The following is a 17,408-nucleotide window of genomic DNA, read 5'->3' as shown; positions in this document are numbered from 1 at the left end:
TAAATAAAAGAGAAGAAATTCATGTGAAGCACAAGTACAAAATTGCACATTTTTTTGTAAGGAAGAACAAGCTCACCCTATGCCCTTATAACTGGTATTTCCCAATTTGGCTGAAATTACCTCAATTAAACATTTCCCATAAAAAAACTACCAGTCTTAACTTCAACTAAAATAAATGAAAAATTCTTTCAGCAGTATTTTTACTGAACACATTTACAATTCAAAACATGTGCTGGAATGTTTTGGGTCATTGTCATGTTGCATGGTCCACCTCTGCTTCGGTTTCAGTTTTTGAACATATTTTTCTAAAGCACCCTCTGATTCTGTGAATAATTTATAGTAGGAAAAAAATAAGAGAGCACCTAAAAATTGAAAACCTCTGGAATATAATCAAGAGGAAGATGGATGATCACAAGCCATCAAACCACCAAACTGAACTGCTTGAATTTTTACACCAGGAGTAAAGCAGCATAAAGTTATCCAAAAGCAGTGTGTAAGACTGGTGGAGGAGAACATGATGAAAAGATGCATGAAAAAAAATGTGATTAAAAAACAGGATTATTACACCAAATACTGATTATTTCTGAACTCTTAAAACTTTATGAATATGAAAGTCTGAAAGCTCTGCATCTTTTTTGTTATTTCAGCCATTTTAATTTCCTGCAAATAAATGCTCTTAACAACAATATATTTTTTTGGAATTTGGGAGAAATGTTGTCCTTACTTTTAGAATAAAACAACAATGTTCATTTTACTCAAACATAAACCTATAAACCTAAAACTTGAGCTCAAGCTCAACACTAAACATGTCTTCTGTTACTGAGCCCAAATAATTCAACTTTGGATTTAACTTTCTGAAGCCGATTGTTCTTTTTCACTGTGCTATACTCTCTGTCCTTTCCTGCCCACACCTGCTCTTCACATCCCCACCTGAAGTGTGAGACTGGGTCGAGAAGTGTGATAGCCGTGTGTCACAGAATTGCGAGGGCATATCCCTCAGTTATCAGTCTGCAATTTATTCCCCATCAGCACTGAATGAGGCACCATACGGACAAGATGACATGCTCTTCATCCCTTTCTCTTGAAGTTCCATTTCCAAGCTGAGACTAGAAAGGGTTCTTTTGCTCTTAAGGGATCCACCAGTATCCAGATGGACATTCATTTTTGACGGTTTATATTACACAGAATGTGTACCTATTTCCTACCAGTGTATGTATAGTGTAAGACATGTGTCATTTGTTTAAGTTTTAGCCAAAACAGTAAAAACACAGCAAAAAAAAAAAAAACCATAAATATAAATGTATAATTTCTGAATTTCGGATTGCAATTCTTTTTGAAAGGAAGACAATTTATTTCCCTGGCAAGATTTAATGAGCTACACATAGATAAGTAGTGTGTCATGGATGTAACTTGGCACTGAAGGTGCCCCTGTCTTTCCCACACTCAGCTTTACCTGCGATCTAAAGCCTCCAGACTACAATACCCATAATGCACTGCACATTGACATCACTCCTACCCACAATCAAATGACACTGCATACGGCACCACCAGGAAGTTCATCACCTGAATATTAAACACAACTGTTTAACCTCCTGTAAAAACAGAGTATTGATGGTTCTCCAATTTATAAAGTGTTTATTCTCCGCCTGTCTTCTCTCTCTCATTACCACCTTGTTTTTGTATCTTTTTGAACCTGATTTTTGCATACCCTCTGATATGGCCTTGCCATGTATGACTATTGAACTATTTCATGTGTTTGCTATGTTTACTCCCTCTTGCTGCTGTTAACCAGTGATGACCCTGCTTATTGTGACTACTCTTTGCACATCTACTTTATTTAATAAAGTATTTTTCTTGCATCTGCACGTATCTGAGTCCTGTCCAGCCATGAGAAAATCTATTCCATGCACATTAAATATTGCTGCAGGTTTTGCGGTTGTGTAGTGTAGTGGAGTGTAAGCTTTGAGAACAGCGTTTGCTCGTTATCAAATGCTATTGTTAATTAGCAAATGTTAATTTGACAGTGTTCTTTTATTACTAAAGTCTTTATTAGCTCCACATCGTTTTAGACCCACAGGTCTGATTTACCTTCTCACAGTGGGAGAATAGCTTGATTATTTTTAACTCTATTTCTCCTTCTCTTTCTCTCTCTCTCTCTTTCTCCTTCTCCTTCTCTCCTGACTCACAATGCTACTTAGAGAATGAAAGCCAGCACAGTACAGAGGTGCCATGGCAATAATCCCTCATGCCTAGTTTTAAATTTGAAAAGAAGGTTAATTAACCCTTTCAGACCTGTTTCAGTTATGGAAAAAATATATATATAAACTATGTTGTCTGTCTGTAATGCACATAAAATAAGACACTAATTTCCTAATATAAACTCTACATTACAATAAATCCAATTAACTAAAACTTTTATTTTATATTATTGTATTACTTTGCCGTATTAGTTCTGTAGTGCTGACATGCCCTAAAGTCTAAGTTGCTGATTTTTTTTTTGTCCAGTGCAGTGGGCGGGGCTAAGCTACTGTTTCATTGGCTGGTTTATGATCTATACTGATGGACAACAGATCTCAATTAGTGTTCTCTGCAACAAAACATTAATAATAAAAAAACATGATGTTCATTGTGATTGACGCAGGGTCTGAAAGGGTTAAAGCCCTTTTTGAGGACGAACATGAAGAATAAAATACAATCATTGACAAAAAAATAACAAGACACCCGGTATTGCTGCAAAACATGACATGCATTACTGTCTGGAGCTGATATATAAATACTAGATCTACTTTATTTAATACTAAAGTAAACTTTTCTTCATATCTGTTTTTTGATGGTAAGTGTATACTTAATCATTGAGACTTCTGATATTATAGAGTTTGGTAAAAGTACACCTTTAACTCTATTTTACATCTTTCATTCTATTCTGGATAATTGCTTTGGGTTTTTTGCACTGATCTCTGCTGGAGCATTTTCTGTTCTCAGCCTCCAGTTAATTTGAGTGATGTTCTGGTTTCTGGTGTGATCAGTAAACTGTTATGAGAACAGCAGCTGCTCGTTAACAATGCTGATGTTAATTAGTGAATTTTATTTTGTTGGTTTTCTTTTATTAGTAAAGTCTTTATTATCTCCATATCGATTTAGACCCACAGGTCTGATTTGCTTTTTTTTTTTACAGTGGAGGAATCGCGTGATTATTTCCAACTCTCTATGTCTTCACTCTCTTTCTTCTCTCTCTCCCTCCCAGCTCACAGTGCTACTTACACTGAGAGGATGAAAGCAGCATGTTCTTCCTCAGAGAGACATGAGGTCAGACAAATGCATCTTCTAACATAATCTTTTTCTTAAAACAGAGAAGGGAATTTATTTTATATTCTTGAGGAATGTATTGTGATATATAGAATGTAATATATTTTTCATTAGGAACTTTTTGCAGATGCAGTAAAAATGTGATACATATTACTTTAATTACTTTCATACTCAGTAATTATGGTAAAATTATTATCTTCATATCTTTTGTTTTTGATGATGAGTGTTGATCATTGAGACTTCTGATATTATAGAGTTTGGTAAAAGTACACCTTTAACTTTATTTTACATCTTTCATTATTTTCCATATAATTGCTTTGGGTTTTTTTAATGAATCTGTTGGAAGGTTTTGCACTGATCTCTGCTGGAGCATTTTCTGTTCTCAGCCTCCAATTAATTTCTTTTTTTTGTGATCAAGAATTTTTATTTTTCATACAATATTTAAACAACAACAAGGGGAGGGGGAGCAGCAGACAGGCATAAAGAGTGAATGCAAAAGAGAAAGGAAAAAAAAAGGGGGAGCATACATTACAATTTCTATGGGTACAATCATCTTTACAGATAGAAATAAATAGGAGGAAGTGTTTAAATTCAACGCATACTTTGCAGAAAATCCAAAATACTCAACACAAAGGTCTGCCATGTTTCAACAGTTATGGGCTTAGCATGGTGAAGTCGAGCAGCAGTACATTCAAGTTTTGCTATATTGAGTAGATTAACCACCCAAAATGATTCCATATGAAGTCCAGGTGTAATCCAGTTTTGTAGAATTGTCTTTTTAGCAGCAGTAAATCCAGAGAACAATAGCTTGCACTGTGTCATCTTCAATTCCAAGTTGGAGTTATCATTCAGGAGACACAAGCATGGATCAAAATTGTATTCTATTTCAAGAATATCAGACAACACTGTGTTTACATATCTCCAAAATTTAACAATTACAGGACACTCCCAAAACATATGTAAAAATGTACCAGGGGCAGAGGTGTTACATATGTGACAGTAATAATTAGTTTGAATTTTCATTTTAAACCTTCTGTAAGGAGTAAGGTAGGCTCTATGAATAAGCTTAAAGTGAATAAGCTGATGTGCTACATTTTTTGAAGTTAAGCTAAGATTGGACCAGATAGTGTCCCATTCTGGGGTATAACCTAAGGTGGCAAGTTCCTTGTCCCATAATGTAGTGATCGTTAGGGGGTTTGCAGAGGCTTCTATTAGACTACGATAAATCCTAGCAACACATCCTCTCGAAGGTAAATGGGGTTGTATCCATTTCACCATTGGATGAGTGTCTATACGAGAGTCCCATGGGACTCCATATGCTTTGAGTGCTGATCTTAATTGCAGGTACACAAAATAGGTAGAAGCTGGCAGATTAAATGTAACTTTCAATGACTGAAAAGAGAGAAAGCCTCCATCATCATAAAGGTCACCACAAGGGTTCAATAAAAGGTCGTGCACCTCTTAGAAGTTTAGCCTCCAATTAATTTCTAACACGTTTAGTGTTGTTCTGGATTCTGGTGTGATCAGTAAACAGCAGCTGCTCGTTAACAATGCTGATGTTAATTAGTGAATGTTATTTTGTGGGTAAAGTCTTTATTAGCTCCACATCCCTTTAGACCCACAGGTCTGAGCTGAATTTTCACAGTGGAAGAAACACTTGGTTATTTTTCTCTCTCTCTCTCCCTCTCTCTCTCTCTCTCTCCACTCACAGTGCTACTTACACTGAGAGGATGAAAGCCAACATGTTCTTCCTCAGAGATACATGAGGTCAGACAAAAGCAGTTTCTAACATATTCTGTCTCTTTAAACAGAGGAGGGAAAAGTGTTTTATACTATCGAGTTATGTATTACAGAGGTGCAATGACAATAATCCCTTATGCCTAGTTTGAAAAATTAAATTAGAAAAATAAGGTTAATTAAAGCATTTAAATCACTGACATAAAGGAAAAAAATACATTGACGAACAACTTATAACACAGCACATATTGCTGCAAATCATGGCATGCAGTTATGTCTGGAGCTGATATGTAAATTATTACAGGTACGGGTAAATGACTATACACTGGGTTTTGCACCCATATGTGTAAAAGTACTACTGCACCACTGTATATAAAGAATTTCTAAGGCTACTTTTGAGTAGTGTTCCTCTTGGTGTTGTCTGCTAGACATGGCTCTTCAATGCATTCAGAGGAGACACCATGTGTTGCAGGACATCCCGTGTGTTGCCTCTTATGGCAGAGCTTCCAGCTGGTATTTTTCAGCAGGGTAATGCTCATCCAGCCACAGCAAGGGTTTCCCAGGAATGTCTAGACCAGATTGCAACACTTCTTTGGCCCCCAGATTTGTGGGACCAGCTGGGACGCCAGCTTTGTCAATCTACATTTGCGCAGGATCTACAGACTCAGGGCGTTTTCACACCAGCACTGTTTGGTTCGGTTAAAACGAACTCTGGTCCGTTTGTAACTTTGCGGTTCGATTGAGCAGGTGTGAAAACAGTGATCACGCTCTGATGCGGATTAAAAGAACCGGACCGAGACCAGCTAGAGGAGGTGGTCTCGCTCCGGTCCCAAACGAACTCTGGAGCGGTTCGCTTGTGGTTAGAACATGGTCCGCTCTCGATTCAGCTATTAAATATAAGCCATTTATTTGAGCTAAACTGCTGATAAGGCGCCGTTTAATCTGATATATTAGCCAGATAACACTGATTACCACAGCTATGAATAAACGCTGTGTCCGTGCACATGTGGTCTGTGCTGCGTTCACTGCTGACTTGGTTTACTATGTGCACATCTGCGCTGCACATTTAAAAAGAGCAGCGTTCAGTGTTAAAGCACAGATATACGCGCTGGAACACAGAATCTTCTCACTATATTTACTATATTTATATATACTTTTTTTGGTATATTTATATTTACTCCCCCGCCAGACAACTATGACACACAGCCTGCTCACGTGGTTTATTGGTGCGCATTTTGGTGCGTTTAGGTTTAAGCCTGTATGAAACCCGACCAACTCATCAACTGATTCAGACCAGAAAATCAAACTACAGGTGTGAAAACCCGTCTTTATTACATCCAGGCTAGAGGAGCCCACAAGGCTGAGACGGCTGAGGAGGTTTGGTCTGAACTCCAGCATCCTCAGGACTTTCTACACCTGCACTGTGGAAAGCATTCTGACGGGCAGCATCAACACCTGGTACGGGAACTGTACTGCTCTGGAGTGGAAATCCCTGCAGAGGGTTGTGCGTACAGCGCAGTACATCACTGGGGTTGAGCTCCCAAACCTTTTGGATTTATACACCAACCGCTGCCTGATGAAATCCAGAAGGATCATGAAGGACCCGTCCCATCCAAACCACTCCCTGTTCTCACAGCTGCCGAGTGGAAGGAGGCTCAGAAGCTTGAAGACCAGAACCAGACGGTTCCGGGACAGCTTCTTCCCCCAGGCGACCAGGCTGTGGAACAGCCAGTAGAACAGTGTTCTTACCAACCCTCCCCACTGACACCCAACTGTGTCCCCTGCACTTTACTTTACACTGCATATATCAGACCTTCCCATTTTATACAGCATTCTGCCCCCTGCACTCCCCACTCAACTCATTCCTTACCTGCACTCATAGTTATTCTGTCACCTACTGGACTATTTCCTCACTTCCACACACACACACACACACACACTAGATATCTGCATATCTACATCTGTGCAATATTTGTTTTTTTGTGAAATATTTGTCTATAGTGCAAGTTATTATGTGTATTGTTATTAAGTGTATTGTGTATATTGTTTATACTGTATAGGTATCTGTATGTCTTACTTTATTGTATATTATATTTTATTATTCTTCTTGTAAATATTGTTCTCTGCACATTGGTGGGAATCTGCACCCAAGTTTTTCACTCACATGTACACCTGTACTCTGTGACGTGACAATAAAAATCTTGAATCTTGAAAGGGTACTAGAGCCTCCTTTAAATTGTACAGTTTCACCCAATAAACGTATCTTACACTCAAATATTTAATATCACTTACATATTAAATTAGCATCACATTTACACATATAACATTTCGTTCCATTCCAACACTGAACTGCTTGGTATGTTATTTTGTTTTTCACAGAGGGCATGCTGCAGAATAACTCATTCTATCTGCTGGTGGAAACACCTGCAACCTGTTTCATCACCTCTAAATGAAACAGGTGCTTGAATATCAGGATAGTTCGTAATTATAGAGATTTGCTTTCTAAAACACAAAAAGGTCAAACTCGTGCTGGAATTGACATTTCCACAAGGCTCTAACATTAATGTAGGAGCTGTTAATCCTCAGTCTAGATTTTAGTCTGTTTTCACAGTTAGAATCTTAATGTTTTTATTAAAGGTTTCTTATTTGTAAATGTATGTTCTCAAATGAACACAATAATAATATAAATGATATCTATAGGACTTCACTGTAAAGTTTGTAAGAGTCTACTTCAAAATTATGAGTTTCTTTGATTTTACCAAATTAAAAACCTCTGGAATATAATCAAGAGGAAGATGGATGATCACAAACCATCAAACCACCAAACTGAACTGCTTGAATTTCTGCACCAGGAGTAAAGCAGCATAAAGTTATCCAAAAGCAGTGTGTAAGACTGGTGGAGGAGGAGAACATGATGCCAAGATGCATGAAAACTTTGATTAAAAACCAGGGTTATTCCACCAAATATTGATTATTTCTGAACTCTTAAAACTTTATGAATATGAACTTGTTTTCTTTACATTATTTGAGGTCTGAAAGCTCTGCATCTTTTTTGTTAAATCGACCATTTCTCATTTTCATTTGTTCTGAATAAATGTGTAAAATGAACACGCAGCAGAGAATAACAGCAAACCACTAGAGGGAGCTCGTGAGTGAGTCCAAAATAAAGTGGGATGGATAAAGCTAAGCGGCTAAAAAACAAAGTGATGAATTTTGCTAAAAAGGCAAAGAAAATGTACTGTATATTTCAGTTCCTCTACAGTTAACATCTACAGGGATACAGCCAGAGCAGTTTAAAAGCTTTATAACTGGAGTTTAAAAGCTTTATAACTGGAGTTTAAAAGCTTTATAACTGGAGATTAAAAGCTTTATAACTGGAGTTTAAAAGCTTTATAACTGGAGATTAAAAGCTTTATAACTGGAGATTAAAAGCTTTATAACTGGAGATTAAAAACTTTATAACTGGAGTTTAAAAGCTTTATAACTGGAGTTTAAAAGCTTTATAACTGGAGTTGAAAGCTTTATAACTGGAGTTTAAAGCTTTATAACTGGAGTTTAAAGCTTTATAACTGGAGATTAAAAGCTTTATAACTGGAGATTAAAAGCTTTATAACTGGAGTTTAAAGCTTTATAACTGGAGTTTAAAAGCTTTATAACTGGAGTTTAAAAGCTTTATAACTGGAGATTAAAAGCTTTATAACTGGAGTTTAAAAGCTTTATAACTGGAGATTAAAAGCTTTATAACTGGAGTTTAAAAGCTTTATAACTGGAGTTTAAAGCTTTATAACTGGAGTTTAAAAGCTTTATAACTGGAGATTAAAAGCTTTATAACTGGAGTTTAAAAGCTTTATAACTGGAGATTAAAAGCTTTATAACTGGAGTTTAAAAGCTTTATAACTGGAGATTAAAAGCTTTATAACTGGAGTTTAAAAGCTTTATAACTGGAGTTTAAAAGCTTTATAACTGGAGTTTAAAAGCTTTATAACTGGAGTTTAAAAGCTTTATAACTGGAGTTTAAAAGCTTTATAACTGGAGTTTAAAAGCGTTATAACTGGAGTTTAAAAGCTTTATAACTGGAGTTTAAAAACTTTATAACTGGAGATTAAAAGCTTTATAACTGGAGATTAAAAACTTTATAACTGGAGTTTAAAAGCTTTATAACTGGAGTTTAAAAGCTTTATAACTGGAGTTTAAAAACTTTATAACTGGAGTTTAAAGCTTTATAACTGGAGTTTTCTGCGGTGCTAAAACATTTGATATTGAGGAAATGAGTAGAAGTTTCAATATAATTGTGGTATATGATAATATTTATTATGGGAGTAAGTAAGGATTTTTCGGCTGGTGATGGATGAGTAGAAAGGGGTTCTATTAAAGAAAAAATAGCAGCATATTTCAGAAAAAACAAAAACAAAATGAATGTTAAGTAGTTAATTTAAATTAGTGTGATTTAAAATTCGAACTAGTTCATTTTAAAAGTGAACTGGAAGAGCTCTGGTGATGGGGTCAGATATACCCCCGCGGGGCGTCCCATCAGGGTGACATGGCTCATTACACAGTGCACTGTTGCGTAACACACACCCAGCCCTAGCTTTCCCCTGGACTCCAGGCTCCTGGCAGTGGATAAAGGAGATATCATGATATCATGGTGTGTTTATGTGATTGCTCCAATTTTCTGCTTACTGTGCCTAATCTTCTAAATGTATTTTTCATACTACAGGCTATAGTATATATCTAATCTATATTACACTAAATCTGAAATGTGATGATTCTGATAAAGAAAAAAAACTTAATGTATTATCCATTGCTAAGAAAGATTGGGATTGAGAATTATTATGTAAGGCTCACAGTACACATAGAAACATGTAGAATTACGTATGTTTCAGGTTGTGGAAGGTTTAGGGGGCATAATGTTTTAAAACCTAATTATACTGGCTAAAAGATTTAAAGATCCCTGTTCACACAGTTGTTTTTATACCTCCTGTATGTGTCATGTTAAAGTGGCTGTCCGTATTATTAGGTTTCAAAACTGAAAGCAGGAGCATTTCTGAGTGGAGATGGGATAAAATATTGTGATTAATGGTACCACGTCACGCGTCTTTACTTACGTCACACGTACAGCCTCTACAAGAGGATCCGGCCCAGTTTTACTGAATGCGAGCGACTGGTGGAGCAATGGAGACTTCAGAAGAGGAAACTCAGAGCTCAGTAGATCATTCACTCATAGTAAAACAAAGAAATGAAGGAGTGAAGTTTCTGACTGGGCTCTCTCTCTCTCTCTCTCTCTCTCTCTTTGTCATGTTACACTGTTTTATTTTCTGATATGCATCTGTGATACTGTGTTGCCTTTGGTAGTTTGTCCTTTCTATCTCCCTGTACCCCTTCTTAGTAGCTCCTCCCCTCTTCTTATTAGCACCTCCCTTCTTCTTCAGTTTAATTGATTCTCCATTTTGAGTCTGTTCAGCTCTCTGCAAATCATCATCTTTTTTCACCTGCTGTACAAAGTATTTACAAGATTTTTGTGGATTAAAGCATCTAGAATCTTACCTACGCTTCTTCAGTTGAGTTGAACACTGTCTGGCAGATTTCTTGATGTGAGTACTGGTGTGAACTCAAACTTCAGGGACAGTTTCATAGCCTCACACTTACAGTCAAGTTATTGAGTCAGAATACTCTTTCTCTCTCTCTCTGTCTGACTGAACACCCGCCCAGTTTAAAATGATTCTTCCACATGCTCTGTGCAATTACCCATTCTCACCAGAGAGTGACCTAAATCCCAAAACCTACGGACATCAGCTTTAATTTGAATGCAGGATCCGTGCGGCAGCCATCGTGTGCACGTGTACGCATAGTTAATGTGAGTATAAGGCATAAGCAAGTATATCTCTATCCTATAGTCATGTTCTATAGTCATGCTGTTGACAAGACTGAATTTAACCGGGTTTCAGTTTTGGATACGATTTTTCAGGAACAGAACAGGATGAGGATGAGGTTTAGGAATCAGAGCAGGGCTACAGTTAGTTCTTGGCTCGAGGTTACAGTCAGGATTATAATTAGTTCTAGGTTTAGGGTTATATTTTGGGGTTTGTGTTTTATTTTACTTACCATATTTTTTCAAACTATAAGCTGCACTTAAATTCCTTATATTTTCCCCAAAATTGTCAGTGCATCTAATAATCTAATAATAATTGTAAGGAGCAGTAAGGCCACTCTGCTGAAGTGCAGTGTAATACAGGAGGAAGGAAAACATGGTGACACCCTTGTTCCTTACTAGTGTCACATAATGTGCCCTATAATCCAGTGCGCCTTATGTTTAAAAATAGACCAGAAAATAGACGTTTATTCATAGTGCGCCTTATAAACCGGTACGTCTTATAAAGCAAAAGATACAGTAATATAATTCTACTCTAATTCTTTTAATCCAGATACTGCCACTATCAGCTTCTCTTCCTTGTTTGAAATGTGATTGTTCTGTAAGTGATACTTTTAAGTGTGTTAAACTTCAGCCTACTCCTCCCCGATTGTCTAGAAGCAGCATGACAGCCCTATTTTTTTTAACAAAGCAGAACTTTTCACTATACAGCGAGGCTGTTCTTGATACAAGGTGAGAATAAAATGTAAAATACATCTGTTTAATCACACAAAGCGTAAAGAACTGCATGATGAGTGTCTTTAAAACATTTACTTCAGTAGTTTCAGATGCTTCTCTTGCTGTTTCACTGGAGTTTATATGTTACTGATCCTCTATTAAGAGTTCATTATTCCTCCACAAGCGACCGCTTAAAATATATGCATTCTTTTTTATCTCCCAGAATGATAAAAGCAGCAGTAAAATAATTACTGGTAACATCTTTCACTGAAAAATATAAAACACTCTTAAAATAAAGGTCATTTAAGGTCTGTAATAGAAGCATGAGTAAAATAAAGATATATGATTCAGAATTTAAATTGGTAAAACAAAATAAAAACTCACAAATCTCTACTACAAATGTGAGTCTTTGAAATCAAAGTTCTATTTTGTTTCTTAAAAAAAACATTAAAACCAGGCTTATACAAAAATATTAGTGAATTAAGAATGACACCACAATTCCTGTTCGATTCTTAAAATTGAATTTGAGTTGTGGTTGCAAACAGAATGTATAATTGCAATTAAAAAAAGTTGAAAGTTGCATTTTTTTTAGAATATCTTAATCTCTATATAATTTATGTCGTCTAATGTTTTCAACTACTGCATCCCTTTATCACACTTTATGAAACACTTCAGCTCATTAGGGAAATAATACAGGTAATTAAGTGTATTAAAGTCTTATACTCACGAGTACAGAGTACCGTCTGTGCTGCTCCCCGGCCACTTCTCTCCACACACTTCAATAGATTCACCTGGAGAGAGCTCCACCATCCCGTACTCCCTGAAGATGGCGAGAGGGCTGGCCAGCACGGCACTAATCACCCAGGTGATCGCGATGATGAGAAAACAAGTGTCCTTCGACATCCGAGTCTCCAGGTGATAAACGATGCATCTGTGACGATCCAGAGCGATGACGTTAAGCGTGACGGTGGACACGTGCACAGCCAGGCCCTGCGCGTACGGCAGCGTGAAGCAGAGCACCTGTCCGAACTTCCACTCCCCCAGCAGGGTGTACGCCAGCGTGAAGGGGAGGCACAGCGTGTTCACCAGCAGGTCTGCCACCGCCAGGTTAGCGATGAAGAAGTTGGTGACGGTGCGGAGAGTCTTAAACCTGCAGACCACATAAATCACCACTGAATTCCCCACCACACCCAGCAGGATGATGGTGCTGTAGGCCAGGATCAGGATGACCTGAACCCCCAGCAGTCTGGTGCTGTCCCCGAGCTCGAGTAAAGAGTGGGTCAGAGCGGTGTCAGGAGAGTCCACGCTGTTACTCAGGATCTCAGCTCTCAAAGAGCTATTCGCTGCATTGATGCCATCCATCGGTTATATCCTCATGTTGATCTGTGGAGAAACAGAGAGCTGTTTATTATTAGGTGAAGACCTTTTGTATTATAAAATATGCATTCAATTAAATATGAATTAAATGGCTAATCTAACCACAAAATAAAGAAAAAATGTCAGAACATGTAAATACAGGAGTTGGACAATGAAACTGAAACACTTGTCATCATTTTAGTGTGGGAGGTTTCATGGCTAAATTGGAGCAGCCTGGTGTTCAATCTTCATTAATTGCACATTGCACCACAACATTATGGGAGACATACCAGAGTTCAAAAGAGGACAAATTGTTGGTGCAGCAAGTCTTTGTGATGCATCAAGAGCCAGGGTATCCAGGGTAATGTCAGCATACCACCAAGAAGGATCAACCACATTCAACAGGATTAACTGTGGACGCTTTTGCTGTTTTATCATAAATACATTTTTCAAATGATCAAACCCAAATTTATTATCAGACAGATCTCAATCAGACTTTGAATAGGCCACTCCAAAACCTTCACTTTCAGAGGTGCACCTGCTTGGATTGTCTGGTAAACAGCAGAATTCCTGATTCAATCTATTACAGAAAGTTGTCCAGACCCTGAAGCAGCAAAGCAGCCCCAGAGCATCACACTACCACCACCATGTTTTACACTCAGTATGATGTTCTTTTTCGGAATTTATGTGTTAGTTTTACGCCAGCTGTAACAGGGCACACACCTTTCAAAAGTTAACCTTTTATATATATTTTCTATATTCTATTATTTTATATTATTATAAGTCCTGGAGATCATCAAGATGTTTGTTGGCAAATGTGAGACGAGACGTTGTGTCCTTTGTGGTCAGCAGCGTCAGTTTTCTCCATTTTTGAATAACATCTTAAAGGCTTAGAAATGACTGGGTGACCTTTTCCAGACTGATAGATGTGAATGACTTTCACGTTGACATTCACTGTTTCTTCTTATATCAACTGTATTAAAAAAAGGTAAAACCACCTCATCCCAAAAGTACTTAATAGAGCACCATCATATTCCAGGAAACACAGTCCCACTGTTTTAACCTCTTAAAACCTTGTGTTCCCTTTCAGTCGATTCACTCGGTACAACACATAATGTATGGGATATCACGCCCTTGCGTGTCTAGCTGAAGACACCTTTAATCACGCCTAAAAGGCAGATGATGCATAGTGACGAGGGCAGGAGGGCCCGCCCCCTGCATATAACCCCACGTCACCAGCATCACTCCTCAGTTCTTATGCTCTTCACTTCGCTGAGAACACCTTACACCTTTTCTGCTAGTCTAGTTAGCTCAATTCAATCCTTCGGATAACTTAACTGTTCCATTAGGCAAGCACGACAACAACCTCATATTGGTGAGTCGTCTTCCCGCGGAGCGTTATTTAAAGGATTTTGCTGCTTTTAAATCTGCTTTGCAAGTCTCGGGGCTATCCTGTTTAGCCTCGCTAACGGCTGCCTAAAATGAGCTCGCAAGCCAACCTTACCTCTCAGCCTGGCAAGAAAGCCTCCCGTCCTTGTCCTCAGGGATGTGGTTTTGCCATTACCGAGAAGGACCAACATGATGCATGTCCAGTCTGCCTGGGAATCGTCCATGCTAGGAGGGCCTTGGTCCAACCTGATGCATGTGCGCTCTGTCGCCAGCTCAGGCGGTCGACCCTCGAACGCCGTGTGACGTTTGTTGAGAAAGTTCTCGGACAGGCAGCAGTGGCACGCGAGGATCCCCTGATCTCCGGAAAGGCTGGGCCATCCTGTTCGGACGTCGAGGAAGCCGAGTACGAAGGGGAACCTTGCCTTAACTGGGCTGAGCACATGGAGAGTCTGGAGATGTGTGAAATTAATTCGCCGTCGCTGACTCTTCCGTGTCAGCCACAGCTCTCCGAGCCTGCAGCCGAGCTCGAGGACGATGACCCGTTCGGTCTCGGTGTAGACGAGTTTGATTACTCTGAAAACGAGCAGGAGGAGCTGCAGGTTCTTGCAGCCCCGACGGCTGCGGAGGGTAAACAGGACGAGGCTGACACCTCTTTCTTTTCCCTTTACCGTCGTGCGGTGCAAAAGCTGGACGTGGAGTGGCCTGCTCCTCATCTGTCCAAAAAAGCGACCAGATTCGCGGGATTTTTCCTTCCCCCGGCTCTGCAAGTGGTGAAGCATCGTCTCCCACTTTTCCCCGACTTCATGACAGAGCTGACGTCGCCATGGGCTAAACCGCTGTCAACCCGCACCACGGTGACCGGTTACGCGCAGTTTCTCGAGCTGGAAGGGTCAGGGGAGGCGAGGCTGCAAAACCCCCCTCCGATGGAGCCTTCGCTGGCAGCGTACCTGGCTCCGTCTCATAATCAGGGAGTCGTGGGACCAGCCGTGCTTCCCTCCAAGCACTGCCGGTTCTCCTTCTCCCAGCTGGACAAGGTTTAACGCGCGCAGGCAGGCACGGCCAGAGCAATGAGTTCAGTCACTCTCCTCCAGACTTACCAGGCGATGTGTCTAGCCGAACTCGGAGACCAGCTACCCGCGGACAGCCCGCTAACAGCTCTGCTAAATGAGGTTAGAATTGCCTCAGATTACATCCTGCATATGTCTCGCTGTGCGGCTCTTTCGCTGGGCAGAGGAATGGTGTCTACTGTCGTGGCACAGCGCAACTTGTGGCTAACGCTGTCTGACATGCCAGACAGAGACCGGGCGATTTATTTGGACGAGCCGGTCTCCTCGGCAGGTCTGTTTGGCCAGTCACTCGAAGCCATTCAAGCCAAGTTCGAGCTGAGGAAAAAGCAGACGGAGGCTTTGCGATCTATTCTGCCAAGACGGGAGAAGCAGAAGCCGCAGTTGACTGCCCGCAAGCCCGCAGCGCTGCTTCCTCCGATGAAGAGGCCTGCTGCTACGGTTACTGCGGGGAATCCCCCGCCCAAGCAGCAGCAGCCCAAACACACTCCACGCCACTCAGCCTGGAGCAAAGGTCCTCCTCCCGGGCACCAGAAAGACTCCTCGGTGAGGAAGAGGAAGCCTGACTCATCCTAGCTCGCAGAGAAGGGGGGGTGAGGTCTCCGCTGGTCGGAGACACCACAGTTTCTCCCCTAAAGCCACCGAAGAGGCGCAGTTTTTCCCCTCTTCCGGGGCCCAGTTCAAAAAGGGCACGTTTTGCCCCAACATTGTTTATAAAGCACCTGTTCTCTGTAAACACGTGTGTTCAAGCATTCCCACAGCCCAGTCACTGTACTCAGGGGAGCGCAGAATATGTGCGTTCCGCGACTGCCTCGCGCAGTTTCAGCTGGCGCGCAGTCTACGTTTTTGCCAATTTCTCTATCTGTTGGGTCAAATGGCGTCAATGATAGAGGTAGTTCCGCTGGGTTTACTTCTAATGCGTGCGTTTCAGCACTGGCTATTATCACACCGCCTGAATGCCTCACACCATCTCCAGAAAAAGATAGTTGTGACCCAGGGTTGTATGAAAGCATCTCCTTGGAGAGAGCCCCGCCTGCTCTGCCAGGGCTCGCCTATAGGCAGAGTTCTGTTTCGCGTGGTGGTGTCAACAGATGCGTCCCTGACAGGCTGTGGTGCGGTGTGCAACGGAGCAGCTGTGAAGGGGGCGTGGTCTTCAGCGCAGCGCTCCCTCCACATAAACTGTCTGGAGTTGCTCGCGGTCCATTTGTCCCTAAAGCACTTCCTCTCAGAATTGAGGGGGAAGCATGTTTTAGTCAGAACAGACAACACCACCGTGGTGTCTTACATAAACAGGCAGGGGGGCACGCGGTCACTCCCGCTTCTGAATCTGTCCCACTCCCTTCTAATGTGGAGCAGTTTTCACCTACTTTCACTTAGGGCGACACATGTGCCAGGCTGCCTGAACTTGGGGGCGGATCTCCTCTCCAGGGGAGGTCCTCCAGCTCGAGAATGGAGACTCAGTCCCCTGATGGTGGAACAGATCTGGGATCGGTTTGGCAGGGCCAACGTAGATCTCTTCGCATCCAGAGAAAACACGCATTGTCCTCTGTTTTTCTCTCTAGCAGACCAGGGTGCTCCCCTGGGAGTGGATGCACTGGCACACCTCTGGCCCAACACACTGCTTTATGCATTCCCCCCGGTGGAGCTGATCATGCCAACACTGGAGAGGGTGCGCCAGGGGAACCTCTCTCTGATACTTGTAGCTCCCTGCTGGCCATCAAAACCATGGTATGCAGAAATAATCAGTCTCCTTGCAGGAGATCCATGGGCTCTCCCACTTCACTCGAATCTCCTGTCTCAGGCAGGAGGGGAAATTGTTCACCCCCGGCCAGAGCTGTGGTGTCTCCATGCCTACCCGCTGAAAAGTCTGCCTTGATGGCCAGCGGTTTGCCCTCTAATGTTGTGGCTACCATTCAGTGTGCGAGGGCCTCCTCTACAAGAGGTTTGTATGCTTATAAATGGCGTGCATT

General features: G+C 40.8%; 2 protein-coding genes across 2 annotated transcripts in view; both read right to left on the bottom strand.

Moving 5' to 3' along the window:
• LOC125785743 (uncharacterized) overlaps nt 1-17,408 on the bottom strand; it is a 399,129-nt gene that overhangs the window by 358,799 nt on the left and 22,922 nt on the right. The gene's annotated exons all lie outside the window — the stretch shown is intronic.
• Nucleotides 1-17,408, bottom strand: part of npy2rl (neuropeptide Y receptor Y2, like) — a 32,936-nt gene that overhangs the window by 4,068 nt on the left and 11,460 nt on the right. The window contains exon 2 of the mRNA XM_022674741.2: nt 12,357-13,012. Coding sequence (XP_022530462.1) covers nt 12,357-12,991 — 635 coding nt within the window. The 5' untranslated portion in view covers nt 12,992-13,012. The remainder of the gene's footprint in view (nt 1-12,356; nt 13,013-17,408) is intronic.

The sequence above is a fragment of the Astyanax mexicanus genome, chromosome 21, assembly GCF_023375975.1.
Source record: "Astyanax mexicanus isolate ESR-SI-001 chromosome 21, AstMex3_surface, whole genome shotgun sequence".
Taxonomy (NCBI): Eukaryota; Metazoa; Chordata; class Actinopteri; order Characiformes; family Acestrorhamphidae; genus Astyanax; species Astyanax mexicanus.
This window is presented reverse-complemented; position numbering and strand designations above follow the sequence as displayed.